The following is a 27706-nucleotide window of genomic DNA, read 5'->3' on the forward strand; positions in this document are numbered from 1 at the left end:
CGCACTTTAGCAGGAGCAGGACCTGGTCGGGGGCCCCATCTGCGCCGGTGCGGAGCAGCGTGCTGGTGTTTCTGCCAGGTGAGTGTCATGCTTTTGTGGCCTGGAGTTGCGACCTGGGTAGAGGCTCCTTCCTCTTGCACAGATTGTGAAAAGCGGCGTTCACAGTCGTTTATTCTTTTTTAGACTCTTAGAATGTGAATAAATGTCATTTTCAGTTTGACTTCTTACTATAACCTTTGTGTTCCTAAAAATGTTGATAATGAAGAGTTTAACTTTTCGAGGGCAGTCTTACCCCTTCAGAACTTTGGCTTTGTTAGATTTGCAGTTTCACGCGTCTGATCGCAAGTGTGAGGTCGCTGCTGTCAGCCTGTGCTTGAAGCTCAGTTAATGACAGCATCATCGTTGCGCCAGGACGGCCATCAGCATCGTCCTTGAGTTCCTTTTTCGTTAGTATTTGAGAAAATAATCTTTTAAAATACTTGAAAAGGTTAATTTATGTTAAATTGTACTTCTTTTCCAAAATGATGATTCTTAAAAAATCAGGTTGTCTAGCGTGATGAGACCATGAAACAACGACTCCTATCTTTTACTGTTGAAAGGTAACATACAGAGCACGTGAGTGTTTGTGCTAACTCTGATGGAGAACGAAAGGGTGAATAAAATAACCTGCTTTGCTTTGGATGGCAACGTGTGAGTTTAAGGCTTTTGACCCTGTGCTGCTTAGGTTGACACAGATTAGTTTTGTATCCAGAGAACAACCGTTAGCCGACAGTGGAGTGGGGTCGCATTTGCCCCAGTAAGCAACCATCAGAGAGAGACTGCCGTGTGCATAACTTCGTGTCAAGGGAAAAATGACCCAAGTCAAGCCATGGCAGTATGTCTTAAGAATGCCTGGCGTGGGGTAAATGCTTTCTAACTGCTACACGTTACCTGAGTAAAGGATCTATGCATGGTATTTTACAGTTTAGTTTGTTGTCTTTCTGTTACGTGTTTTTGTGAGTTCAAGTCTGATGATGTGTTTGTTTCATTGATCTTTTGAGAATAGTTCTGTATTAGCTTTCTAGGGCCGCTGTGACAAAGTGCCATCGACCGGGAGGCTTTGAGCAACAGAAATGTACCCTCTCATTGTTCTGGGGGATGGAAATCCAAAATCAAGGTGTCAGCGGGCCCTGCTCCCTCAGGGGCTCTGGGTAGACTCCTCCCTTGCCCCCTCCAGCTTTTCTGGTGGCCGTCAGCCTCCATCCTTCTTGGACTGTGGCTGTGTCACTCCCGTCTCCGCCTTCATCGTTCCGCGGTGTTCTCTCTGTGTGTGTCTCTGTGTCTCTTCCCATTTTAAGAGAACACCAGTCCTGGTGGAATAAAGGCCCATTCTACTCCAGTGTGACCTCATCTTAACTAACTATATAAAGCAGTGATGCTTTATCTGCAGATTAAGTCACATTCTGAGGTGCTTGGGTTAGGACTTCCACAGCTTTTAGGGGGACATAGTTGAACCCATCATAGGTTCAAATATTGGTAACTCAGGATGTGGCAGAATCATGTGCAAGCTTTATATCAATGAAAATATTTTGCAACTAACGAAAAAAATTTAGCACATCTGTGTAACCAAGACTTTTTAAATACTATTTTTTGGTTGTAAAATTCTGCATGATCAATGTAGGAAATTTAGAAAGTGAGTGAGGGAAAAAAAGAAATGTAGAATTACTCATATGGCCAGCACTCACAGGTAGCTGCTGTGGGAAGGAAAACAGTGGAAGAGTGTGGTGTTTCTTGTATTTTTGAATTACTAGTAATCAATGTCATCGTCACGTATAATTCTGATACATTTAGGTGAAGTGGATAAAAAGTCAAAACGAATTGGTGGGGCCATCTTTGAAAAATATGTCATCTTAATTCAAAGGTTGTTTTTAGCAATAAGTACAAATTTTTTTCCCTCCACTTTTTTTCTTCCCTAGGTCTGGGTGAAATAAACTATATGCATGAACTTCTCACAAACATGGTTCACAAAAGGTGTGTTTAAAATGATATAGTTATATTGTTCCTTATAAAGCATTGTATTGTTTCTGCCTTAAATCATTTAAATTACCTCAGTGAGTAGTCAGTCATTTTTGAAAGTTCTCACTTATATTTGTCCTTTATGGGTATTTTGTTTCATTGATTTGTTTTGTAGGTTACAGGTCTATCCGCTCCATTCGAGTGTGACTTTGGAAGAACAGAATAATGTGTTTTTGAGCCCAGTGCCCGGGTACAGAAAGGTAGGAGGCCCGGGAGCCCGGCTTGGAGCAGCGCCGAGCCTTTTCCTCCAAGGCTCTGCCGGTGGGAAACGGTGTTGCCGCGGGTGGTGCGCGGGGTTCTGTAGCTGGTGGTCAGGCACCTGCGCAGAGACTCGCCTGATGAGCCAGGTGGGTTCGTGGGTTTTGTCTGTATTTTGTAAGGCAGTTTGCTAAGGTTTTTTACTGCCTCAGCTCCGGGGCGTTGTTTCCAGTGGATATCAGGGCTTTTGACTCTGGCGTTTCTCAGGCTGTGGGTCTGTCCTCTGGTCCTGGCTCTGCTCTGGAGAGTTGGCTTGGACCCCACATTCGTGGTCCTGGTTTATGGGTTCGCTTTACTCTCAGGGCGGGTGTCTGTGAGCAGCGGGCCTGGCCGAGCGCCGCCTGCTGGTGCTTCCTGAGAGCCGCAGGCCCCGAGCCGGTGGTGCGGCCCCGCATCTCCAGGGCAGCCCTCGTGCGGGTGCCAGGCTGTGCGTCCTGCCCCGGGCAGCACCTGCGGCGCCATGTCTGAGCTCGGGAAGGGCTGCCTTCGCCCTGGCTCTCGCCAGCTGCTTCTGGGCGCCCGCTGTGCTGCAGGGGCCTGGTTTCTGTGTGCGGGGGGGGGGGGGCGTCTGCTGGGCCCTTGCGAGGGAGTCCTCCGGGAAGAGGCTGTAACTGATGAGGTGTAGGGACGAAGAGCCTGCGTGTGGACTTGGGCAGGTGGCCTGGGTCTGCGCCTCTGTGGTTGTTGAGCAGGTTGGTCTCCAAGACCTAATTTGACTGAAAGTAGGGTCAGTAGCGTCTGCCTTGCGGAGTGGTTAGGAAGGCTGACTGCGGTGGCGTGTGTCTGTGTGTGGGTTGCGGTGGCTCTGCAAGGCCTGGCGTGGTGTAGGCGTCCGGGTAGCGGATGACGTGTGACAGGTGAGAGCTGGTGCTCGCTGAGCCCTGGGCTCTTGGCTGGAGCAGGTGTGCGCATGTTACGTTTATTGACTCAAGCGGCCTTCACAGCAGCCCTGTGAGGGTGGGAGTTCTACTGTCTCCATATTGTGCATGAGGGGAGTGCGGTTATGGGCCAGGGCGCCCGTTGCCTGGAGCAGAGCTGGGGTCACGGCCAGCCTGACTGTGGAGCCCGCGTGGCACCGGCGCCCCCTCCTTGCACTGCCCCCGGGACTCTTGCTCAGTTGTGATTTTGTATAAAATAGGAAGATGACTCACTTCAAAATTTGCGTCTAGTATTTTTGCTTTTAAGTAATTTTTGAGTTTGAGTCTTTTAACTTTGCCTAATTTCCAGCATGCGGTAGGAATGTCAGATTCTTCTTTTTGGTGTTTGATAGATCATTCTGTCCACGAACATCGCGGAGAGTTCTGTCACAGTTCCAGATGTCAAATACGGTGAGTTGCCTCTCTCTTTACCCACAAGCTCTAGGGGTTGTGGACCTATCTGTCCCCGGGGAGTTGTTCTTCCTCCTCTTCCCCAACCCTCCCCCTGCCCCAGTTCTGGAGGAGAAAATTTAGGAAAGCAGGTTTGTAAGTTTCTCCCATATTCTTTGTCCCCCGGGTCCTCCCCAGCCCTCAGGTCGCTTCGCAGGGGTAGCCCCTGGGGCGAGGTTGCTGTCAGGAGGTGTTCGGGGGGCTTCAAGGGGTCTGTGAGCAGGCGAGCTTCGGGGCAGCCAGCTGGAGTTCTGTGACGAGGGAGGCGGGGGTTGAGCAAGGAGCCCAAGTATGTCACTGAGGACAGTTTAGGGGGCGGCCGAGCACTCGGCAGAGGCCTCTGTGTGCGCACTAATCCAAGGGCTCAGTGTGTCATAAACTGTCCTATCACTGCGTGTTGTGCTTGCGACACAGTTGTTTCTTGTTAGCATGGTATTTACATCCCCTTTTTTAAATGGCAGTTATAGATTTTTGTTTGACTAGAACTCTGGTCTGCGATGAAGACACGAATTACCAGAGTCTGCGGCTGAGCTGGGCCTCCAAGACCAGCTGCAGCCAGAGGAAAGGTAAGGCGTCCGCGCTCCCGCACCGTTGTGGGGCCTGGCGCTCGTTCGGGGCTCTTTATATGTTTTGCTTTTTGTGTTTTGAGCCTTATTCAGAAATTTCCCTTATTGGAACCAGTTTTAACTTTTAAGCAACATCTCATATTGTCAGACTCTGGATTTAAATCCACAATCACCTTCTTGTTCATTGAATTGGGTGATAACCTTTGTCCGTAATGGCTGTCTTCTGTCATCTCAACACTGTCATTTTTCACAGTGAATTTTAAAAATGTTTGGCGAATAGTTACAGAAGCCATGGGGATCCCTTCGCTGAATTCTGCTGATCCTTCTTCTGACTTCTCTCCAAGTCTTGCTCCTTCTGGGGTCTTTCCTGCACTGGCTGCATGGAGGGTTCGGCCTTTGCTGTGACAAGCACACATTGTATCACTGGGGAGACGAGGGCCTGGGGGGTTTGGCCACAGCGGAGGTGCAGTCAGACGTGAAGTCGCCTGCCGGGAGCTGGCTCCTGGGCACAGCGTCCTCTGTGTGGACCGAGACATGGCTTGTGCTTTTTAGAGGTCCGTTCAGGGAGGATGAGTGAGGGACCGTTCCAAGAATACCTGTTGGGTTAAAGAGCTACTGTATCAAAAAATAGCATAGAGGCAGCGTTTACTGACTGTTTGCCACGTGCCAAGCGTGGTTTGGAGCCTTTTCTGTGCATTCGTCTAACCCTCATACCACCCTGGGAGGCAGGGCACTGTCACATCCCCACTTCTCAGGGATGCAGCTGCAGAGCGGAGGGAGCCTGCTCAGGTCACCCGGGGGAAGAGGCAGGGTTGGGACGGGTCCAAAGCCCGGCTGCAGTCTGCCGTCCTGACCCCTTTGCTGCTGTTAGACCTCTCTTGAAACCACTTGCCTAGAGACAGGTTAAGGAGTCATTGAAATACGATCATAAAGAGCTTCTTACCAACTTGGACAATCCTTATGTTATGTATTGTTATCCAGACACCTCCCCCAAGGCATAAAACTATGCTTAGAAAAAAATGGCTAGAAGTAGATATACAGAAATGTTTAAAGTGATTATCTTTGAGTCAGTCTTGAGATTTTAGGAATTTATCTTTTGTTTTTTTGTATGTTCAAAATTTCTAGAATTAGACTTTTTTCCTGTACAGAAGGTTGCAAAAATCATTCCTAGAGTCTCTTAAACCCTTGCCCTGGCGTCTCAGCTTGTTTGGCAGTGACCCTCCTAACCAACACCCAGCGCAGCACCAGCACCTTGTCCGCCTCCCAGTCCCCGCCGTGTGGGCTTTTCTCCAGCTGGTCGTAGGAGCGCGTTCTCTAGACCAGCACGATCGGAACGCAGGCCTGGTGCTGCCTCCTTACAGCCATTCTGCCCCCGCCACTCGGCCGACCGCAGCTGCGTCATTTCAGGATGTTGTGCAGGTGGAACCGTACTGCACGTAACCTTCTGGGACCGGCTTTCTTCATTCCCTGTGGTGTTCTTAAGATCCATCCAAGTTGCTGTGTGTCCAATAGTTCATTCCTTTTCGTTGCTGAACAGTGTTCCATCATCCTTTGGAAATTAATAAAGGGACCCATCACTGGAATGGAGAGGGGGCCCGCGGGGAGCGGCCCTGCAGCACCACTCCCAGCACCACTGAGGTCAGCTACGGAAGAACTGTCACTGCGGGCGGGCAGAGGCGCCAGCCCCAGGTCCCTCCCACAAGAACGCCGCCTCAGCAGCTCGGCCAGTGAGGCGCTGTCACCACCCTGAACCATACACGTCTCAGTGGACTCTGCTCAGAACAGCCCCTCCCAGCTTTCTCCTTTTTCTCTGTACAACACTGTTCTTCCTCTTTGTCTGGGACATGGCTGTGGTTTCTGCCAGAGTTTGTCCCAAGTTGCAGTTCTCTGCTGTTTCTGAATAAACCCATTTTTGCTGGTAAAATAACTGCTTTTACTTTTAAGGTCAGCAGTACCATTCACCTGTGGAAGGACATGGAGTTGTTTCCCGTTCTTGGCAATTGCACGTAAAGCCACTGTGGGTACTGATGGAGAGGCTTCCATGTGAATGCAGATGCTCATTTCTCTGGGGTAGAAGCCCAGAAGTGCAGGCCCCGGCTGACGTGGGAGGTCCACCTGCAACTTTGTAAGATGTCCGCGGAGGCTGCACCACTGCGCAGCTCTGCCGGCGTGGGCGAGACCCCCATCCCCCACGTGCTTGCAGGCGCTGGGTGTTGGCACTGGTGTTCCCTCAGCCGCCCTGCAGGTGCGTCGTGACGTCTCCCTGCAGGTTGATGTGCGTCTCCTTAGTGCTCGCGAGGTGGGGTGCTTTTTCTTGTGCTGATTTGCCTTCTGTGTCTCTTCAGTGAGATGTCCACGTTTTTCACCTGTTTACTTTCTAATTGGGTGTTTGTCTTTTTAAAAACTGTTGAGGTTTGGGAGTTTTTGTTTTTGCTTTTTTAACATTTTTTATTGATTTATAATCATTTTACAATGTTGTGTCAAATTCCAGTGTAGAGCACAATTTTTCAGTTACACATGAACATACATATATGCATTGTCACATTTTTTTCTCTGTGAGCTGCCATATGATCTTGTATATATTTCCCTGTGCTACATAGAAGTTTGGGAGTTTTTAAAAAACTGTATCCTAGATACAGTCTTTTGTTAGATGGGTGGCTTGCAAATATTTTCCCCTAGTCTGTGTTTGGTCTTTTCATCCTCTTAACAGGGTATTTCATAGAGAAAAAGTTTTAAATGTTCGTGAGGCCTCATTTATCAGTTTCTCCTTCTGTGGGTCATGCTTCTGGTTCATGTGTAATGACCCTTCACCCAGCCCGAGGCTGCAAAGGTGGCTCTCCTGTATGTTCTTATAAAAGTTCCGTAGGTGCGTTTGTCTGTGGTCCATGTGGGTTAGCTTTTGTGGGCGGTGTGGGGCTTGCCTGTGGGTGTCCAGGTGTTCCAGCACCCCTGTTGTCCCGCCAGTGGGTGGCTTCCGCACCTCTGAGAAGCTCTGCGTGGGTGCACTCGTGTGGGTCTGTTTCTCATTGTTTATTGCGTCCTGCTGCCTGTGTCTGTCTCTCCACCAGCACCGCCCTGTCTTCATCACTGTATACGAAGACTCAGCACGAGCCAGGTGGATTCTTCCCACTTTAGTCTTCATTTTCAAAACTGTTTTACCTATTCCACTTGGCCTTTCCATGGGGATTTTAGAAGTAGCTTGCCTATATGCACAAGAAAAGCTTCCTGTGATTTTACTAGGAATTGTGTTGTCCTGTAGATCAGATTGTGGAGAGTTCATATTTTTGCTACATTGAGTCTTCAGTCCTTGAACAAAGTGTGTCTCCATTTATTTAGGTCATCTTCAGTTTCTTTAATCAGCATCGTGTTGTTTTCAGCATGCAGATCCTGTGCATGTTTTGCTAGATTTACACCTAAGTTTTTAATTTAATTTAGAGTGATTAAATGGCATTGCATCTGTAACTCAGCTGTCCACATGTTGTTCGTTTCTAGTATATAGGAATGCGATTGAGTGTTGTGTGTTGTCATTATATCCTGTGACTTGCTGATTTCACTGATTAGTTCTAGGAGATGACTTTGGTTTTGTCATTACCTTGGGATTTTTATGTTTAAACAACCCTATCATTTGAAGATAAGGTGGGGGAGATGGCGATGGAGATGGAAGTCTGGACTCTCCACTGGGTCTCCTGGTGGTGAGCGGAACCCCCAGGGGTAGGCAGGGCAGGGGTCCAGACTTCCACAGATGGGGAAGGAAAGCACCACCCTGGGCTACCCCGTTTTTTAAAAGCTGTGTATTTATTGAGGGTTGCCCTTCTCTGCCCTTCCACTCGCTCTCATTTTTTAAAAAATGATTTATTTATTATTACTATTTTTAAAATTTTGTTTTATTTTTTAATTTTTAAACACCTTTATTAAGGTATGATTCCTGTACAGTAAACCACACATAGGTGTACAATTTGATGACTTTGGATAGATGCAGACACTCATGAAACTACTGCCACAATCAAGGTAGCTAACATTTCCATCACTCTCCAGTAGGTGCAAGTTTTGAACTCCCAATTTATCCCTTCCCACCCGCTTTATACCCTGGTAACCATAAGTTTGTTCTCTATGTCTGTGAGTCTGTTTCTGATTTGTAGATAAGTTCGTATGTGTCCTTTTTTTTTAAGAGCCCACATATAAGTGATACTATATGGTATTTTTCTTCCTCTTTATGGCTTGCTTCACTTAGAATGACCATGTCCAGGTCCATCCATGCTGCTGCAAATGGCATTATTTTATCCTTTTTATTGATGAGTACTATTCCATTGTATAAATATGCCACAGCTACTTTATCCACTCCTCTGTCAGTGGACATTTACAGGCAGCTGTCCAGTTTCCCAGCACCGCTTATGGAAGAGACTGTCCTTCCTCCACTGTGTGTTCCTGCCTCCTTTGCTGTAGATTGATTGACCATACGTGCGTGGGTTTACTTTTGGACTTCCTTTTTCCATTGGTCTATGTGTCTGTTTTGTGCTCGTCCCATACTGTTTTGGTTACTGTAGCTTTGTAGCATAGCCTGAAGTCAGGGAGCGTGACTCCCTCAGCTCTGTTCTTTTTCAAGACTGTTTTGGCTATTCTGTAGATGCGTCCTTCAAGACAGCTGCTTTGTGTTGGATGAGTGATTACACACAGAGAGCTAAAAGCCAGGCCTGGCCCACGGAGACCATCCTATGAACGGCTGTTCTCTCGTGATTATATTGCTTGTGGAACAGAAACTCCCTTATCCCAAAACACAGTAAAATGAGAGAGAGCAGGAGGGCCATACGTGACAAACCCACAGCTTCTCTTGCCAACTTCATCGCTTTTGTTCAGTGACCTCTGCATTTTTACCAGTATAAACCAGCGTGCATTTGCAGGAAGTGTGTGGCATTCAGCATGTTTGGATTTCCACTGCATTCTGGGCGCAGGTTGTTTGCTTTAGAAGCAGCACCAGGTTTTATCCTGTACACGGCTGAGTGGGGGTCAGCACTTCGGCTGTGTGTATATGATGACTTCTCCTAAAGTGTTTACTGACCTGGCTTGGCAGAAGAGAACAGATCTTCTTTATGTTTAATGGTTATTCTTAAATATATCTTTATGCTCGTGTTAAAGTAATTAATGTCAAAGTTCCAATGTTTTTCCTTTGAAGGCCGTGCCGGACGAGTGTCTAAAGGATACTGTTACAGACTTGTACACAAGGAGTTCTGGGACAACTCCATCCCTGACCATGTCATTCCTGAGATGTTGGTAATAAACTTTGGGCATCTTCACCCCTTGTTTTTTATAGACAGTGTTTTACTGAGCAGTCTAAGTGATATAATTTTGGGTGTTGTATAATTTTGATCCTGGAAAAATCAGTCTGACCAGAAGCGTCTTGAGTTGCAGTGCCAGCTTCCATTTATTAAGCGCCAGGCCCTTGACTGTGGACTTCACAGCTGTGTTCCTTCCCTAACGAACCCAGCCTCAGGCATCTGCGGCTCCCAGGGGGCTCTTTCCTTTTGTAATTCAGGCTCTGTCCCTCTCCCCCGCGTCCTCTGCTCCTTCTCACCCTTTCCCTTCCCTTTCTCCCTCCCGCGCCCCCCTTCCCTTTCTTCTCTTTCCCTCTCTCCTGCTTCTCTCTGTAAAGTACTGGTCACAGGAATAGGTTCATTGTGATTTACTTATTTTACTGTTTCTGAATTTAAGTTGTGTTCTTTTCAGCGCTGTCCCTTGGGAAACACAGTGTTGAAAGTGAAGTTACTTGACATGGGTGAACCGAGAGCCTTGCTGGCCACGGCCCTCTCCCCGCCCAGCCTGAGCGGCCTGGAGCGCACCATCCTGCTGCTGAAGGAGGTAGGACCCTGCCGCCGGGCCGTGCTGGGGAAGCTCAGATTCCAGGGTGAATTTCAGAAGTCTCGCACTGCAGCCCTCTTGAAGGTATCCTGACAGTTGTGAATACTCAGCGTTTGCTGGGGGAAACACGTGTGGTGACTGATTGTTGGTTCTGGATTTCACACGCATCGTCCGGACCAGTTTGCTCGTTGTCTTGCTGAGGCGCCTCCTCCCCTACCTCTCTCCCCATCACTGTACCCTTTGCTGAGAAGCAACGGGCTGTGGGCACCAGTGAGCCCTGTTCTCTGCTGTTGCTGCATCAGTCTTCTCCTCACTTCCCTCAAGTTCTGCCCTTCACCCTCATCCTGGCTTCTCCTCCTCCTGGTGCAGGACACCCTGCTCTGCTCCTTGGAGTCTGACTACACGCCTGACTCGTGCCCTGCTCTTGCTACTGGCACCTGTGCCCGGGCACGAGCTGCGTCCTGGTCTCCCTGCTGTTGGTCAGGGCTGTGGATGTTCTGCCTCCGGTCCTCGACTTCGGGGGCACCTCTGATACCTCCGACACCTGCTTGGGTGTCTGTGAAATGCACTCAGGGAAGATGAGGAAGCTTTTCCGTGCACAGTGGGTCCACTTTGTTGTGAGTGCCCACCGTGGTGTGGTGGTCGGGCTTTCGGCTTTGTGTTGGGCATGCCATGGTCATTTGTGAGCTAAGTAGACGTCTGTGGGCATATCCTTGAGTGTTACCTCCCACTATTTAAAACAATGTGCCCTAACTTCCAAAAGAAATTTAAAACCTTTTTGGTAGTATCAGTCTTTCTGACATTGACTTAGATGTCTTTTAGAAACTGATTCACCAAAATTTGGTCTTCATTTCCTGTTTTAAACTCCCTGCCTGAAGGAGAAAGAGTGACCGATGCTTGCTGATGGCACTAACTGATTTTATAAAGGTCGGAGCGCTTGCAGTGAGCGGGCAGAGAGAGGATGAGAACCCCCATGACGGTGAACTGACCTTCTTAGGAAGAGTGTTAGCCCAGCTTCCTGTCAGCCAGCAGCTCGGGAAACTCATCGTCCTCGGACACGTGTTTGGGTGCCTGGACGAGTGTCTTATCATAGGTGAGGTGGGGGCAGAGAGCTGGAGGTGGGGTGTGCAGCGCCCCGCTGCCGTCTGACGTTCTGTGTCTTTTCTCTTGTTAGCGGCATCTCTTTCGTTGAAGAATTTTTTTGCAATGCCTTTTAGGCAGCATCTGGATGGATATAGGTATTTAACATTCATGTTTTTAAAAGCAGCTTTTGTTTTAATGGTATCAAATGACGTTCTTTGTTATCTGTTTATAGGAACAAAGTGAGTTTCTCTGGCAACAGTAAGAGTGACTGTATCGCACTTGTTGAAGCATTCAAAGTAAGTTTTCTCTGTGCTGCAGAGCAGCCACCAGAGATTGTTACTGCATGTTCATACTATGCAGCTTTCTCTCAGAAGCTTTGTTAGGGCTTTTGATGTCCAATATTAAATAAATTGTGTTGGAAGAAGTAGATGGGGTGACAGTCCAGAACTATGAAAGTTGAAAAAATTAAATTCATCAATCTTCTGTGGTCAGAATGTGTTGAAATTGGACTTTTAAAAAGTTCAGTTAGCCAGTGGAGTGTGTGAACCCGTGGGCCATTTATTTTCAGGCTTGGCAGGCTTGCAGACAGCGAGGGGAGCTGCGGCACCCGAAGGTCGGTGGGCTGTGTCTGTCTGTGTCGTGGGGCGGGGCCGGGCGGCGGGGGCCCCTGGGGACCTGTCCTCTGCCGCAGGCCGGCCCGGGGCGTCGGGCCCCTTTCCTGCCAGCCCCCGGTGCCTGTGGGCGCGCGCCCAGATGTGTTCGCTCAAAACTGAGAACCTGAAGCTTTGCTGCTGCTGTTGTCAGCCAGGCTTTAGATGATGGCCTTAAAGAGCTCATTCTGTTAGCCTTCGTGTTGTGGCAGGTTTGGGGGCGGGGGAGAGCGGTCAGGCTCTGCTCTTCGGCTGCTGATGGCAGTGTATTTACGTTTGCCACGTCTGGACGTCTGGACGTATCCTTAACGCGGCTACACTCGCTAACGCTGCCTCTCGGTCATGTTATTTTTCTTCGTAGTATATGTTCTCTTTGGTATATATTTTTAGCTGAGATATACGTATTATGGTAGCTGAATTAGCTTTAATGTTTTACATTAATACTGAGTATTATCTTTTTGTGTATGTAAAGGATGAACTTGACTGGGGACGGTTAAATTACATTCAAATCAAGAGAATTAGAGAGGTAAGTTGTGAATTCTGTGAATGCAAATGAAGATGACTTATCAAATGTTTATCAGATACCAGTAACACACAGGGTAGTAATGAGTATTTTAAGAAATACATTTTCTGTTTCCAGCTTTAGTAGAATTTATGTGTATATAATTAATAATACAATTACTATATTTATGTAATAGTTGATGAACATTTTTATACTTACATATAATTACATATTTTATATACTGTAATTACATGTAGTTTTAGGTAACACTCCTACCATTTCAAAATTGTTACCATCTTCTTTCTCATTTTGCATGTTATGTAGTTGTGTCCTCTGATTCTGATTAGATTTGTGTGTTTGGGGGTCCCCGAGACCACCCTCGGGTCCAGTGATTCACTAGAAGAGCTCACAGAATTCAGAAAAGCTGTTCCATTCATGGTTATGGTTTATTATAGCTAAGGAGACAGAGGAGAATCAGCCAGGGTGAAGGGTGTGCGGGGAGGAGCCGGAGGAGACCGCGTGCCAGCGTCCTCTCCAGGCGGGGTCTCCAGGGCAGCACCAGGTGACACCAGTCGACACCAGGCACCAAGTACTGCCTGTAGGGAGGCTCCCCCCACCTCGGTGTCCAGGGTTTTCTGGAGTCTGGGTATATAGGCATGGGGTGCCCTGTGGCTTATGTTGCCTCCTTAGTGTTAGCCCCGCCAGAGGTCACTGCTGGCTGAGGCCCCCACCATGCAGAAGTCAGACTGCTCCTCCCTGCCGCTGGTTGTGGCCAGGGCCTCAGGTACACAGAGACACTCTTATGAGGCAGGATATTCCGAGGGCCTGGAGGTGACCTGCCGGGAGCCAGACCTTTCTTTGGCACGCCGGGCTGTGGGCACCGCAGGCCTGCTGAGTTGGTTGGCAGGATGCTTAGTGTGTGCTGTGCGTGTCCGGAGAGCTGACTCGGGCTTGGTGTGCCAGCTTTGCGGTGCAGGTGCTCTGGGGGTGGAGGAGAGACGGGAGGTGTTTCAGCTGGTTGCTTTTTGCTTTTTTCCATTAATTTAGTTCTTCTGTGTCTCTTGGTTTACTTTTTTAGTCTTACTGAGATGAGAATTTAATTTATTAATACTTTCAGTCTTTCTGGTTAGCAGCATTTAAAGGTGTGCGTTTTCGTGTGAGCACAGCTGGGGCCACACCCCTTTGGTGTTTGACATGTAGGGTCTTAGTGTTATTCCTGCTCGGAACACGGCTGTGGTAGTGTCGTCTTCCTCCTCGACTCAAGGTTTCTTAGAAGAGGATTTGAGTTTGCAGGTAGAAATATTTTCAGATGTCTTGTCTTGATGTTAATTTTAAAATTGTTACTGCGTCTGGGTCAGAGAAGGTGCCTGGTATGATTTTAAGTTGTTTTTAATTAGAGAAGTCTCCTGTGCCACGGCCCACGGAGGATGTCAGTGGCATGGACACACACGGGCTGCCATGTGGACAGGCCTGGCCTTTCCTCCCCGGTCCCTAGGCTTCCTCCCTCCTTGCAGGTCCTGGCTTTTAGGGGTTTCCTTTTTGTAATTATTGAGATAATTTCATGGTGAGTTCACAGGTATTGGGAGTTGTGTGCGCTTATGAGTGTGCATTTGAAGTTTGATGTTCTGTGTGAGATGAGTTTTATTGAAACGAGGTGGGACTTTTCGGTTGAGTGACTGGCCATTGGTCACTTTGCTTTTAATCATAGAAGCGATGTACGTTTATGGCAGAAGTTCTGGAAGTGTTTAGAGGACCGAAAGCCAAGGCTGGGGTCGTGGCCACCTGTTCTTCTGATGCCTGCGGGCACATGGCTGTGCGCGTGCGGTGGTTTCGTGTGTGTGCGCGCGCGCGTGCGTGCGTGTACAGGTTTGTGTGCGGGTGTTTTCTGCTGGGGTCCTGAGCGTCCACTCCGTTCTTCACTAAGCAGCCTTTAGTGAGACGGCTGATGGCTGCGGCGCCGCCTCTGGCCGATGGCCCGCTGCTTCCCCCGTGCTGTGCCGCTGCTCTGAGCAGTGTGAGTCCTCGGAGACGTCACTTCCCATGTGTTTTTCGTAGGTTGCTGAGTTGTACGAAGAACTGAAGACTAGAATCTCCCAGTTCAACATGTATGTTGATTCTCGGCGGCCTGTCATGGACCAAGAGTATGTCTATAAGCAGCGCTTCATCCTGCAGGTGCGCTGGGGCCCCTGGCGTCTTCTCCCAGCTCTTCTCATTAGGTCTCATGGTGGTGGAAGTGCGTACTACCCCTTTCTGATGCAGATCATGCCTCAAAGGAGATTTTAGGTTACAGATTCATGCTATGTTTGGGAATCAGGAAAAACTCTGGTCTTGCTTAGTTTAGGTTTTCTTTCTCTAATCTCTGGAGGGGTGTTTCTAAAAGAGTGCTGACTTTATCACTGCTCCAGGAGAGAGTCTTCTGCTGTAGCTTTTAAGTAAAAATGTTCTTAATATTATTAGGTCATTCTTCTTTTACACTGAAAAATTGTTTTACCTTTGGGGGCCATAATCAGTTAGCTTGTTGGACGGACCTTCTAGGGATTGTGTGGAGGGAAGAGTAGACAAGGGGCCAGTGCTGCTGATTTTGGGGTTCAGAGAAGCATGCTCTGGAAGCGCCAGTGCGCTGGCTGGGGCGTGTGGAGCCGGTTCTAGGAAGAGACTGTAAACTGGGTAATGCTGGAAAAGGGAGTGTTTTCCTAGATGTCAGGTTGTTAAGGTTGGGGAAGTCTTCCATGGCTGTGTTTCAAATGGTCTATTTTTATTGAAGAAGGGATCTTGGCAAAGTGCTTCTTAGAAGTGAGTATTGGGTACAAGCCTGCTGCACTAGATCTGAGTATCCCAGTTGGAATTTTATCTGAACATTTGGGAAAGTGCCTGACCCATAAAAGTAAGTACGTCGGGGAGAAGGTAGAAAAAGCAGGCTAGTCTTGGGCTCTGAGCTGTTGCCTCAGCCTCATGCTGGGAAGTGCTCAAGCTCCTTTGAAGAAAGACCATGTGGAAAGGGTTTCTGATATGGTGGAGTAACCAGCATTGTGACTTTTTTTTTTCATTTTTCATTTTTATTAGGTAGAGTTGCTACAATTTGACTGCACATGCACAATATATTGCATGTAAATACACACAATATACTGTACGTATTTTTAAAATTTACATGTATGTACTGTTCATTGTTTCTAAGAACATTTAGAGCTTTAGCTTTTTAAACTTACATGGTTATCAAGGAATAAAGCCAACCACAAAATAAAAATTAATTTAAAAAGGTACACACACTCCACTGTTAAAAGCAGCATTCTTTAGAATTGCCAAGATATGAACACATCCTAAGTGCATGTCAACAGATGAATGGATAAAGAAGAGGCAGCATGTATTTGTCATGGAACACAACTCAGCCATAAAAAAGGATATTTTGCCATTTGTGGCCCTTCATTCACTTTTTTTTTCCCCTTCAAAAACCCAGAGTTTTGTAACTGGCATAAACATTTCCATTGCATCAAAAACAATAAAATACCTAGAAATCAACTTAACCAAGGAGGTTACCTATACTCTGAAAACTGTAAAACATTGATGAAGGAAACTGAAGATGATACAAAGAAATGGAAAGATGTCTTGTGCTCTTGGATTGGAAGAATCAACTTTATCAAAATGGACGTCCTACCCAAAGCAATCCGCAGACCCACAGCATTGTGACTTTCTGCTTGGCTGGTTAAAGGTCCAGTTTTCTTGTCGTGTAAACTCATGTTTTACATTATAGATGTCAGTCACCCTAGGATGAGATCAGGATGTCTGTGAGACAGCATGATAAAATAATTCTGTTGCTTCATGAAAATAAGTTTCTCTTCCAGGTTGTGCTGGCAGGTGCTTTTTATCCAAATTACTTCACTTTTGGGCAGCCTGACGAAGAGATGGCAGTGCGGGAGCTGGCGGGCAAAGACCCAAAGACCACCGTCGTGGTAGGTGGGCCCTCCCTGGGGGGCGGGGGGCTGAGCTGTCGGTTTCTAGGAGGGGCTTCACTCCAGCGTGGCTGATGCGGAGCATTTTCTCTCTTCATTTGTCTCTGTTTGAGTACTGAGTGGATCTTCCCCTGAAGTGAGTGTTACGGCCTTTCACATGCACCTCCTGCTTCCAGTCTTGCTTCCCTTTCTGCATACCTGGTCATGAAAGAAAGTCCTAAGATGTTATGTGTTCATTAGCCTGGTGTTGATTGGTCGTGTGCCATTCTGAGGGACTTGAGAGACTTCTCCATGAATTTAAGGACGTTTAGTTAACCAGCAGCTTCATTTCTCACAAGTGGAGACAGTTTGGTTGGCAGCACTGCTGTGGTTTACACTCCAATCCCCATTCGTGCCCAACAGAACCACCTGGAGAGGGTGTGTTTTAGAATTCAGACTGAAGGGCCCCTGCCACACAGCTGAGCTAGAGAGTACGGCCTGGACAGCAGTGTTCAGTAGCCTGCGCTCTTTGGCACATGCTCTGGGAGAACCTGATGGTCAGTCACAGGCGCTGACTGTTGGGCCGGCATCTGTGGACCTCTGTTTAAACCTGAGCACAGAACAGCCTCAGGACACAGCGGGAGTGGAGCATTTGGGACCTGGACTCTTCTTGGCCTGCGTCTAATAAAGGGCACAGAGCACTTAGCAAAGTCCCTGGCGTACAGCAAACGCTCCATTTTCATTCCTGTTAGTGTTTCCATTGCTACTGTTACTGAAGAGGTGGAGTTTAAAGGGCGGGGGTCACAGATTCCTGGAGCACTGGGCGGGAGCTGGAGCTCACGCTGGGCGCTCGCAGCTAACTTGCAGTTTATGCCAAGGGAGGGGATTTTCATTTAAAAGGTGGTCATTAGCCTTTGGTTGCCATTGGGGAGGTATGGTGGGGCCCCAGCCCTCCTGGTGGGCTTCTTCTGCCCACTGGGGCTGGTCTCCCTGGCCTGTGCACGGGGGAAGAGCCCCGTGGGACGCTCCCCCTCTGCGGAGCTGTGCCTGCCTGCTGCTCTCCGTGCCCCCGGGGCCGGAAGAATGCCTGCTGTGTGTGTGGCAGAGCTGGCCTTACTGTCTGAGAGGGCCTCTGTTAAGGGCTTGACTCGTTGTTCTCTGAGCGTCACGCTGACTCTGAGTGGGAATCCGTCTTCATCCTTAGCTGGTGATGCGGCTGGGGAGTCCTGGGCGTCCATCACCTGCCTCAGGAAACTTGACAAGCAGGATTTGAATGCAGGCCTGAGTCCACAGCTCTTGTTTTTCGTCCACCCCCTGCCTCTCCTGGAGCTGTGTGGGCCCTGGGATAAGTAGGACCTGGCCCTAGGGGCAGGCACTCCAGCTTTCGTGCTGGAGCCAGAGCTCGGAGCACGAGCCTCCCTGCCAGGGGAGGAAGCACACCGGGCGGCAGGGATGGGCAGCCCCGGCTGGGCAGGTGGGGTGTGAGTTTACCTCTGGCTCTGGGCGTGAGGAAGTTCTGCCTCCTCTGACTAGTGGTGTATTTTCCTTGAGAGTTTAAGTTCCCGTTACTGTTTGTGTAGAAATCATTATATTTTAAAAATATGTGTTTGGTCAGCTTGATGATTTTTAGGTTGAAAAAACAGGTCTCCATTTTTCTGTTGGACTTTTGAACTATTTTAACAGGGAAGAATTAGCCAGTATTTGACATGTGTTTATCATTAAACTCAGTTATAATTTAGACGTTATCAGTCATTACACACGGTGCCCTAGAGCCTGCCTCTGATGGTGAGAGGCAGTGTGCTCTGTGTGGACGCGGCAGCTGTCCTGCCAGCCCTTCGTCTGCTCTCACCGAGTCCCTGTTGTGTCTTGCAGCTGAAGCACATCCCTCCCTATGGGTTTCTCTACTACAAACAACTGCAGTCTCTCTTCAGACAGTGCGGCCAAGTCAAATCCATCGTATTTGACGGCACGAAGTAAGTAGCGTGCTTTAGCAGTCTGCTGCAGTCGGGAAAGAGCCGTGAGGGCCTCGCATTTATGGGACCAGTTGTGTAAAGTGAGCGCATGTGGACATGGGTCTTCCCGAGGGCCGCTGCAGGCGCGCTTGCAGTGGAGCTCTGCTTTCTCTTGTTGTCAGTAGCAGTTTATCTTGTCTTGCAACCAAGTGACCTCTCCACGTTCTAAGCTGTGTGGCCAGTGGCCTGATGCCCAGAAGGCTGAGCAGCGCGCCGAGGTGCTGAGAGCCGCTGTCCCCGGTGCGTCTGTCCCCAGTCTCACGGCGAGTTACCCCCAGGTCACTGGTGCCCATAGGAGAGCTTATCCGCCTAGAGTTACTTAGAACTTCCGAGGTCTGAATATTTTTGGAAGACAAAAACTGCAGAAATGCAGTTACACCTGACCTTATTTTAATGGCAGGTGAGGACGGGCGGTGTGTTTTGGAGAATCGCTTTGAGTTTTCACCTCTGGGAAGGAATGTTTGTGCACAGAAAAAGCTGTTTACAGTTTTAAAATTGATTTTTAAGTTTTTAGAAATATTTTTCTGGTGTTCTATAAATTTTATTTAACATACAAAGCTTTGTAAATTTAGCACATAGAAAACTTAGTTTTTCTTTGATTAATGTCTAATAACTCAGGTTAAACATATTCACTCCTAAAATTTGGACTAATTGCTTCAGACAGTTTAAGATCTGTTCCTATGACTAATGTATTGGTTTTCTCTGTAAGTGTGTGAATACCTCATGTGGCAAATTCACAGCGCTAATTAGTAGAACCTTTCTCAGTACTTTCATCTGCTGCAGATTTAACTAAACGTACGTACAATGTCCCGAGTTTGTTCAGATAATCTACCACAAGTTACAGCAGTCAGACTCTTGGTCACGTGTGTGATGTTGCCTATTTGAAACTGGGCTCGCAGCTGTGGTCCTGCTGGAGTGCGCGGGGCCCCAGCGGCAGGCACGGGGCTGCTCCCCGGGCTGGTCTGGGTGGGCGGCATCTGGCCTCTCACCCCTGGCAGCCCCTGGCAGCCCCTGGCCTTGGTCTTCACTGCAGGCTTGGAGTCCGTGTGAGCCAGGGCTCTCTCTGTAGATGTTTTAAATCTATGATTCCTCATAGATTTCTGATGTATGGTCACAATACCAATGTCATATGCCAATCACTTGAGGGTGTAACAGTGTTCCTCTGGGTATAACAGTTCCTGTGTGTCAAATTTTAAAGGCAAAAATGACATAAAATAGTGGTTGAAAGAGTAAAGCCTGCCCCTCTTGGCACCAAGCAGGGCCTGCTGAGAGCGGCGCCCGTGTGAGGTGAAGGGCTCCTGTGCGGACGTCTGGAAGTTTTCGGTTCAGTGAGTAGGGTCGGGGGGTGCCTGTTGTGAAGGGTCGTGGGAGAGGCCCGGGTGTTCGGAAGACCTATCTGAGGCTCAGAGTAGGAGCAGAAGTGCTCACTTGGTGCCTCTCGGGAGATGTTTGGGTGGACTTTGGAGAGGAGGAGGCCGCGGTCTGGCGGGCAGGGCGGGCAGGGCGGGCTTGGGCTCAGGCGGGAGCCAGGTGTGCAGAGCTGTGGTTTGGGGAAGTGCAGGGCATGGGCAGGAGCCAGAAGCCGCTTTGCCTTGAGCTGGTTTTGTGTCAGGTCAAGTCTGAACAGGGGGAGGTCAGACGTGGTCCCTTTTTGGGGGGGCAGGGGTTGAGGTGGTTAGGCTTTTGTTGATTTATTTTAATGGGGGTGTTGGGGACTGAACCCAGGACCTCCGGCACACTAAGCGCACTCCTCCACTGAGCACCCCACCGGCACTGTCTTCTGGATGGTGTCTGTGGCCAGCTGACTGGTGTGGACATGACTAGACGGCCAGTTGAGACCCCTGAGGGTTCCAGTCTGAACTGTGTCTTGTGGAACTTAGGGAATGAGGTGGAAGAGAGGAAATCAGAGTCAGTCCACTCAGCAGCTGTCCGGCCAGAGGGAGTGAGATGCCAGCTGTGAGCTGGGTGGGCGTTTGCAGTGTCCAGAGGTGGCGGGGGGGTGGGGGGGGTGATCTGGCTGCGGGGGTGGGGTGGGGATGGAGGGAGCGGAGCAGAGGGTCAGGGCCCAGCCTCACACTGATGAGGGGGCTGCACGGGGTGGGGGGCTGTCACGGGCTTGGCTCCCGCCACATGTTGAGTTGGGAATACTCCGGAAAGACGAGAGTCTTGGAAATGAGGTCTAGGGTTTAAAAGGAATTAACTTCTGAGAGAGACTTGGAAGCCTTCTGGAGAAAGAGGATGGAAGTGGAAGGGAGTGAATGAAGTGGAGGCCAGGAGGAGAGCACGTGTGGTGGCTCCTGCGGCACGGGGCAGGAGGCCGAGAGGGAGGTGGGCCGGGACCGTGCAGTGGACAGAGGAGGGGAGGCCAGGGGCCGAGAGGGCAGGCCGGGCCGGGCACCGGCTGCACCGTCACTCCGCCCTCGCGCTGGGGCCACACTCGATGCTCTTCACAGCTCGGGGCCCTTCCAGGTCTGTCAGGTTGGCACAGTCCCGCCACAGCAGCGGGAGGGGCGTGAGTCTGTCAGTGTGATGTTTTGACCTTCACATGTAAATGAATGCAAACTTGAAGCTTTTTCCCCTGATACCAGGAAATGCCTGGCAGGCACCCTTGTGCGTCCTTGATTCTCCCCTCAGAGAGGGGCTGGGGTGGGACCCTGGGATGCGGGAGGGATGGCAAGGGTGGGCGCTCATCAGCGTCACCGGGTAGTAGACGGGATGTTCTCGGAGGGAGGGCGGGCAGGTGACTGAACTCCTCAGTCGTGTGGGTGTCTCTGTCTGCATCTTCACAGCAAAACAAACTCCCAGGCCTCTCACTGTGTTCTAATTATGAGAATTCAGGTTTCTTAGCTGAAAATTCCATTTGAACGCAGTCTCTATTCTGCATTAGATGCTGCATAATACATACGGGTGGTCCTTGGTTTTACTTTAATGATACGGTGTTGTAATTTGTGTTTCTCTTAAGTGAATAATTTCCCCTTGAGCGAATACTTTTTGATTAACTGCAGAGTGAAGCGTTGCTGGTGTTCTGAGGAGACGTGTAACTGAAAATCTCCGTCTAGTCTTGAGAGAAGCTAACATGCGCTTAGTTCTTTTTTTACAGACACCTGATAAATTTGTTTTTTTCGTTTGTATTTGTGGAGCAGAGCCTTCGTGGAGTTTTCACGGAATCCGACAGAGAGGTTTAAAACTCTCCTCGCGGTGTACATGGCAATTAAGATGTCTCAGCTCAAAGTCTCCCTTGAACTCAGCATTCACTCTGCAGAGGACATTGAAGGGAAGGTGCTCGGAGGGGCGGTGTCAAAGCTCAGGAACACAAGGTATTTTCAGACGGGAGGTGGGCGTGACATGTCTGCCTGCTCTCACATTTTCAAATATTATTTTTAAACAGCTGTTCTCCCTTGCTCAAGCTCACACTGGAAGCACTGGCACTGTACCTGGGCAGCGCTGCTTCAGATCCTGGGGTCGTCATCTCCTGGCTGTGTGTGCTGGGGCACATTGCTTGACCTCTCTGAGCCTCAGTGGTTTCACCTGTTTTTAATAGATGTGATGCCTGCTGTGCAAGGCTCTTTGGAGGACTGAGTGGAGTCGTTTATGTAATTTTCAGTTTAGACCGCAGGGATTGAACGTAATGTAGTTTTCTTTTTCCTCCTTATCTTTGTTAATTTTCTCTCTTTTTAAGCACCTTTATCATGGTGTGGCTCCTGCACAGTAAGCTGCACGTATTTCAGATGTGCGCTCTGATGGAGTTTGGTAGCTGTATACGCTGTTTTCTCTTTTTAAGCAAAGTGGAATATTTCTTGTCCTTAGCAGAGCCGACAGTGGGGCAGAGTGGAGATGCTTCCCGCACGAGCCTCCCTTCCTTGTTGGGCAGGGTCTCTCCCTTCACCTGCTTGGTGCAGGAGGGCGAGCTGCCCAGAGCAGTGGCCTCCCTGCTGGGCAGCTGCCACGGACCTGGGACCTGGAACCTTGCTCGCAGGTTTCTCCTCTGGGACCAAATTAAAGTCACCATTCTGTGTTGTAGTGTGTTCTCTCAGTACTGCCTGCAGGAATTCTCAAGTACCCTTTCTGGTTTGCAGCCTTTTTAACCCTATGAGGAATGTGACAGGAGCTTGAGGCATTGGTGAGGAAGGGAAGGAGGTTCATTCAGTTTCATCCAGCGTGGGATGTTCTGCTTCGGAGAGCTGGAGAGTTCAGTGGGTTCAGGCTGTAACACAGAGTGACCTGCCCTGCTGAGTGGTTTTGCCTCAGCCACTCTTATTTAACAGGTGGATCTGAAGATAGGGAGGAGAGGTGGACCAGCATTTCTTATAATTCCTCCTCTTCATTTAAGACTAAAGTTACTAGGAAATAAATTTTTATCAAATTTATGTTTCATCTCCCAAAATTTTAGCATCTACTATGTTATCACTTTAAGGGAGAAATGGTATTTCTTGGGTTCATTAGAAAATCGTGTGTGTGTCTTCTAACAACATTACGTAGGCGTGGACTCTTGTGGTTTTCTGAAGTTCAGAGTCATCCACCTCTGACACCACAAGCTAGGAGACACTGCAGGTCCCAGATTCAGAATTTACATCCATGAAAGATATTTCATCAGAGTCTGGACTTCTAGAATATATTCCTGAAGGGTGGTAGGCAGCTGCTGGGTGCAGCCCACCCCCGGGGGGCTCAGGAAGCTGCAGAAACTCACATTTGAGACAAAATCAAATTTGACATCTCTGGCTTTAGGTATTTTATTAAAATGTTCTTTTCTTGTAGAAACAGTAGAATAGTTCAGGCAGTAATTTCGCATGTGTAAACATGTTTTCTTTGTAACACTCGAATGCTTTTTTAAAAAAACTATATTAATAGGGTGAATGTGGACTTCCAGAAGCAGACGGTAGATCCCATGCAAGTCTCCTTCAACACACTGGACGGATCCCAGATGGTCACAGATCTCCTTTTAACAATCGATGTCACAGAGGTGAGAATGGTGGGACCCAGTCATTGGAGCTTCTCTGTCTTCTTAATGCAGACCTGGCACGTTGTGCACGTGACATAACAGGACTGTGGACACATACAACCTGAGTGCGTCACTGTCTGCACTTGACCCTTGAACAGCGTGGGGATGAATTCCTGGATGACTTAGAGTTGGCCCGCTCTGTGGTCCCCCTGTGTCCTTAGATTCAAACACCCACGGGCCGGGCTCACTGTTACGCTGTAGTGCTCACTGTTGGAAAGCGTCCCTGTAAGGGCACCCTGGCAGGTCAGACCCGGGTTGTTTACACCTGGTGAGCTTGAATTACTGTATTTGTTAAATGGAAATATGGCTGTAACACAAAATGAAGGACAAATACGTATTCTAGAATCAAAGTTTAATCTTTAAAATGTTAGTATGTTTAAAATGCTAAAAAAAAATCAGTTTAAGTGACAAGATAGGTGTGAAAATCTTAATTGGCCTCATGGTATTTGCCTGTATAATTCAAAGTATAACAACAAAACTAGTCCTGGCACTATTGTCTGTTAGGTATGGTTTCTACTTATATTCATAGTAAAATCCCAGTTAAAATGCATCACGTCTCCTGGTAAGCCCGTGGCTGCCCTTTGTTGGGTTCCAGGCGATTGCAGGACGCCGGTGGGGTGGGCTCTTGCCGTCCCGTGGCCGCGGGGCGGGGCGCTGCCCAGCGGGGTCCTTTTGGATGGAACGTCCTCTCTCCCATTCCTCCGCTGCTTGTCCCCTGGGCTGTGCATTCACACCCAGCCCTCGCCACCCTGGAGGGCGCCTGCCAGCCCGTGGGGCTGCTCGGGGACAGAGCAGTTCTTTCTTACACGCCCCTCAGAGCCTTCAGTGCTTGCATGTGTGAGCGAGTCTTGCACCTCCAGGAGGGGGATGTAGTACACACTTCCTCGCCTCACCTGAGCCAGAAACCCCTTTCTTCCTAGTGGGCACCTCCTAGAAGCCTGTAGAACACTTAGGTTCCCAGGACTGGAGTTGCGAGTGCAGTAGCTGGACGTCAGCCCTGTAGTTGAGCTTTCTAGGTTTCACCTCTGCTCCTCCTCCTCCTTTTTAGGTGGTTGAAGTGGGGCACTTTTGGGGATATAGGATTGACGAAAAAAACTCCGAGATTCTCAAGAAGCTCACTGCTGAAATAAACCGCCTGAAGTTGCTGCCCTTGGCCGTCCACCCGCACCCGGACTTGGTCTGTCTGGCTCCTTTCGCTGATTTTGATAAAGAAAGCTACTTCAGAGCGCAGATCCTTTATGTTTCTGGAGATTCCGCTGAGGTATGTTCTTCTGTCACAAATCGCTCAAAGGGAAGTGAGAGAAACCTACAGCAGTTGGCAGGAAGCCTTTTCTGATTTTAAGTGGAAATTAAACATAGTCTGGTGGGAAAGTTGTTTCTCTGAGTGATGGGAGGACTTAAGCCCCAGTCGCTGTGAATCCCCATGGTGGTGGCGCCGCGGCGGGGCTGACGGGGCCGTGGGGCATGCGCCCTCCTCCTCCAGGTCTTCTTCGTGGACTACGGCAACCGGGCTCACGTCGCTCTGCATCTCCTGATGGAGATGCCCTGTCAGTTTCTGGAGCTGCCGTTTCAGGTGAGATGGAGCGGCTCCCAGGGTGTGAGCAGGGAGGCGGGGGGGTGGGGTGGGTGGGGTGGAGGGGGTGGCCGCGGCCGTGTGGCCCGCAGCCTCGCCCTCAGCTCAGGCCGAGGCCGCCGGCAGAGAGGACTCGCTCTGTCACACTCGCCAGGTTTGGTTTCTGCTTTTTTCCGAAAACACTGCTGTAGGTTTTTTTTTTTTTCCAATACTGCTTTTGTAATGAGTTTAAATATATAGAGGGTTTTAAACTTAGTAAAAAGTAGTTGTTTTAATTCAGTGGTATCTTCTAATGCTGTGTCTAAGGTTTATGTTGAAAGCAGACAGTTAAGATGGGCTAGAGACGCTCACACATGCACCTTCTGCCAGTGTGGAGCAGTCTAGAAGTTGTTCCGAACTTCTGTTGATGTTGAAAAGCAAAACTGAGTTTTTTTACCTGTAAAATCTTCCCTCACCCCCAAATCGTTTTTGGTAGGACATTTATGAGATCAGTGGTGAACACACCTGGGCCAGAGGCACTTGTCAGTGCCGTGTGGCTGAGCATTCCACTCGTTTACAGGACTGGCTCAACCGTGCGCTTCTGTCTCGTAGGCCCTGGAATTTAAGATTTGCAAAATGCGCCCATCCGCAAGGTCTCTGGTGTGTGGCGAGCCCTGGAGCAGTGGGGCCAGCCAGCGGTTTGCCTCCCTGGTCAGCGGCTGCGCCCTCCTGGTGAAGGTCTTCTCTGTTGTGCACAGCGTCCTGCATGTGGACGTGTACCGCTGCTCGGGGGTCCAGGATGCCGTCAACATCCGAGACGTCCTGGTCACTGAGGGCCACGCCGAGCTGGCCGAGGAGCCCTATGCGTCCAAGGTATGTACTTCGCCCTGTTGGAGCGTGTGTGAGGGGGTGCAGAGAGGCGGAGGATGAACGCAGTGTCTGGTAACCGTGTGTTACCATCAGTACCATTTTAAACATTAGGTTTCTTTGAGACCAGATTACCTGGCTGGGTGTTTTTTTTGTTGTTGGTTTTCTATTCTGAAGCTGTTGTCTGTTGTCTTTCTTCTTGGAATGAAAATTAGATGTGAAAACATTCTCTGTTGGAGGAGGTTTTTTTTTTAATGGATTCCAATTAATTAGTAATTAATGAAAGTAATTAATAAAATGTTTCATGTATTTCAAACATTTCACTATGTTCAACTGTTTCTTCCAAAGTCAGTTCTGAAGCTATTTTTCTTGATCTGAAGTTTTCAGAGATGCCACTTTGAGGCTTATGTTGAAGACAGTTTTCCTTCTGTAATTTCTGCTGGGGAGTTGGGGCTGAGTTGGGGAAGGGACAGGCAGGCAGGAAAAACGTCCCCAGAGAGCTGGCTGGGTTTGTGTTTCCATGTTGGAGAACACTTCTGGGGACCCTGGTAATATTCCCAGTGTGAAACTGAAGTTTTATATACGAAAAAATTGTTTTTGTCACAGTTCTCTGATGGCTGAAAGGTAAAAAGGCTAATGAATTGAGCCTTCAATGAATCCTGTCTTACTTCTTTTGTTTAGGTTTTAAAATGTTCTTAACGTACTTGATAAAATTGTCTTTTGACACCTTAATGACCTAAAGCTCACCCAAGAATAAGGTTATGCCTGCGAAATACTTTGAGTAGTTTGAAATGAAGTACTCTTAATACAGTTTTTTCTTTCAGTAAAATGAACTTTTCTTATTTTGTTCAGCAAAGCCATGAAGTTCTCAAGGGTCTCTTTTCCAAATCAGTAGAGAGCGTGACAGACAGGTCTGTGCCATCCCCAGTAAAAGATGATGAAAAGTGTCTGCTCCGGGTTTTGTTAGAGAGCTTTTCTTCCAACAAACTGGGTCACCCGAACTGCAAGGTAATTCAGGAGTCGTTTTAGAACTTAAAAACGTGTAATCATGCTACGTTTATAAGCTGAGCCGTCACTGGTCAGACACGGTGTTTCTGTCTCTCCTGGGGGTTAACGCTGTTGCTTTTCTCACAGTGGAGCCTGTATTGATAAGAGAAAAACCCAGGGTCTAGTGTAGAGAAATGCTTTGACTAGTTCTTCTTTTAAACCAGCCTTTCCAGAGGAGGCCAGTGATTGTTTATCAGATGGAAGGCAGCGCAGTGTGGGGTTTGGGAAGCGTGTCAGTGCTCAGCTCAGCCCGTGGGGGTGCTCCGGCCCCTCCCGCAGCGGCGCTGGAGGCGAGGCTGCCTGCGCTGTTTGGAGGAGAGGGCTGGCTGGAATGTCCCCTCCCCGGGCAGGGACTCTGCTGTTGCTGCCCCGCCTCTGGCTGTGCTGTCTTAGGCCTGCTGATTTCTTCGCTGGGCTGGCGTGCTGCAGTGAGAAGGCAGCAGCTTTTACTAAAGCGCTGGGCACGTTTTCCTTCTGTGACCAAAGGCCTTGTTAAGTATGTATTTTGAGGAATGTTAGTGCAACCGTTGAAGAGGTCTATTGCATCCCAGAAAATAACCTTCTTTAAGGCGTTTCCCCTCTGAATCTTACAGATGTTATGACTGAGGTGAAGCTTTTTCCTTTTTAAACCATGAGCTGACTTTTGGATTTTTAAAATGTGTGTTAAGTGATATTTCACTTATTGGTAACATTCTGTGTATTTATGTGTACAGGCGATACTTCATGGGCCGTTTAACCCTTATGAACTGAAGTGTCATAGTCTGACCAGAATATCCAAGTTCAGGTATGATCATTACTTGTTTCCCGTGAAAAATTTTTTTCTTTGCTTTTCTATTTACAGAGCTCATTAGAAATCAATCTTCTTTATCTCTCACCTGTAGAAACGTGTTACCTTTTCTGACTCCTTCCAACTTCTCCATTAGCTCCAGATCTGAGATTGTCTTTCTCCCTTACCTGAAAGCCATTTTG

The 27706-nt window shown here is 48.6% G+C and overlaps 1 protein-coding gene across 6 annotated transcripts in view; it reads left to right on the forward strand.

Moving 5' to 3' along the window:
* Window positions 1-27706, forward strand: part of TDRD9 (tudor domain containing 9) — an 84563-nt gene that overhangs the window by 40724 nt on the left and 16133 nt on the right. For 4 of the 6 annotated variants that reach the window (XR_012073852.1, XM_072963831.1, XM_072963833.1 and 1 more), the window contains 22 exons: window positions 11-78; window positions 1956-2010; window positions 2171-2255; window positions 3584-3641; window positions 4142-4246; window positions 9417-9514; window positions 9968-10099; window positions 11027-11192; window positions 11274-11337; window positions 11415-11478; window positions 11751-11795; window positions 12305-12358; window positions 14390-14506; window positions 16174-16281; window positions 18133-18233; window positions 21416-21589; window positions 23121-23232; window positions 24320-24532; window positions 24755-24844; window positions 25436-25696; window positions 26543-26698; window positions 27451-27521. Coding sequence is in view for 5 of the 6 variants with exons in the window: in XM_072963831.1 (XP_072819932.1) it covers window positions 11-78; window positions 1956-2010; window positions 2171-2255; window positions 3584-3641; window positions 4142-4246; window positions 9417-9514; window positions 9968-10099; window positions 11027-11192; window positions 11274-11337; window positions 11415-11478; window positions 11751-11795; window positions 12305-12358; window positions 14390-14506; window positions 16174-16281; window positions 18133-18233; window positions 21416-21589; window positions 23121-23232; window positions 24320-24532; window positions 24755-24844; window positions 25436-25696; window positions 26543-26698; window positions 27451-27521 (2397 nt within the window). In the remaining variant the exon portion in view is untranslated. The remainder of the gene's footprint in view (window positions 1-10; window positions 79-1955; window positions 2011-2170; window positions 2256-3583; window positions 3642-4141; window positions 4247-9416; window positions 9515-9967; window positions 10100-11026; window positions 11193-11273; window positions 11338-11414; window positions 11479-11750; window positions 11796-12304; window positions 12359-14389; window positions 14507-16173; window positions 16282-18132; window positions 18234-21415; window positions 21590-23120; window positions 23233-24319; window positions 24533-24754; window positions 24845-25435; window positions 25697-26542; window positions 26699-27450; window positions 27522-27706) is intronic. The other 2 variants (XM_072963832.1, XM_072963834.1) reach the window with 2 other exon arrangements.

This window comes from Vicugna pacos, chromosome 6, assembly GCF_048564905.1.
Source record: "Vicugna pacos chromosome 6, VicPac4, whole genome shotgun sequence".
Taxonomy (NCBI): Eukaryota; Metazoa; Chordata; class Mammalia; order Artiodactyla; family Camelidae; genus Vicugna; species Vicugna pacos.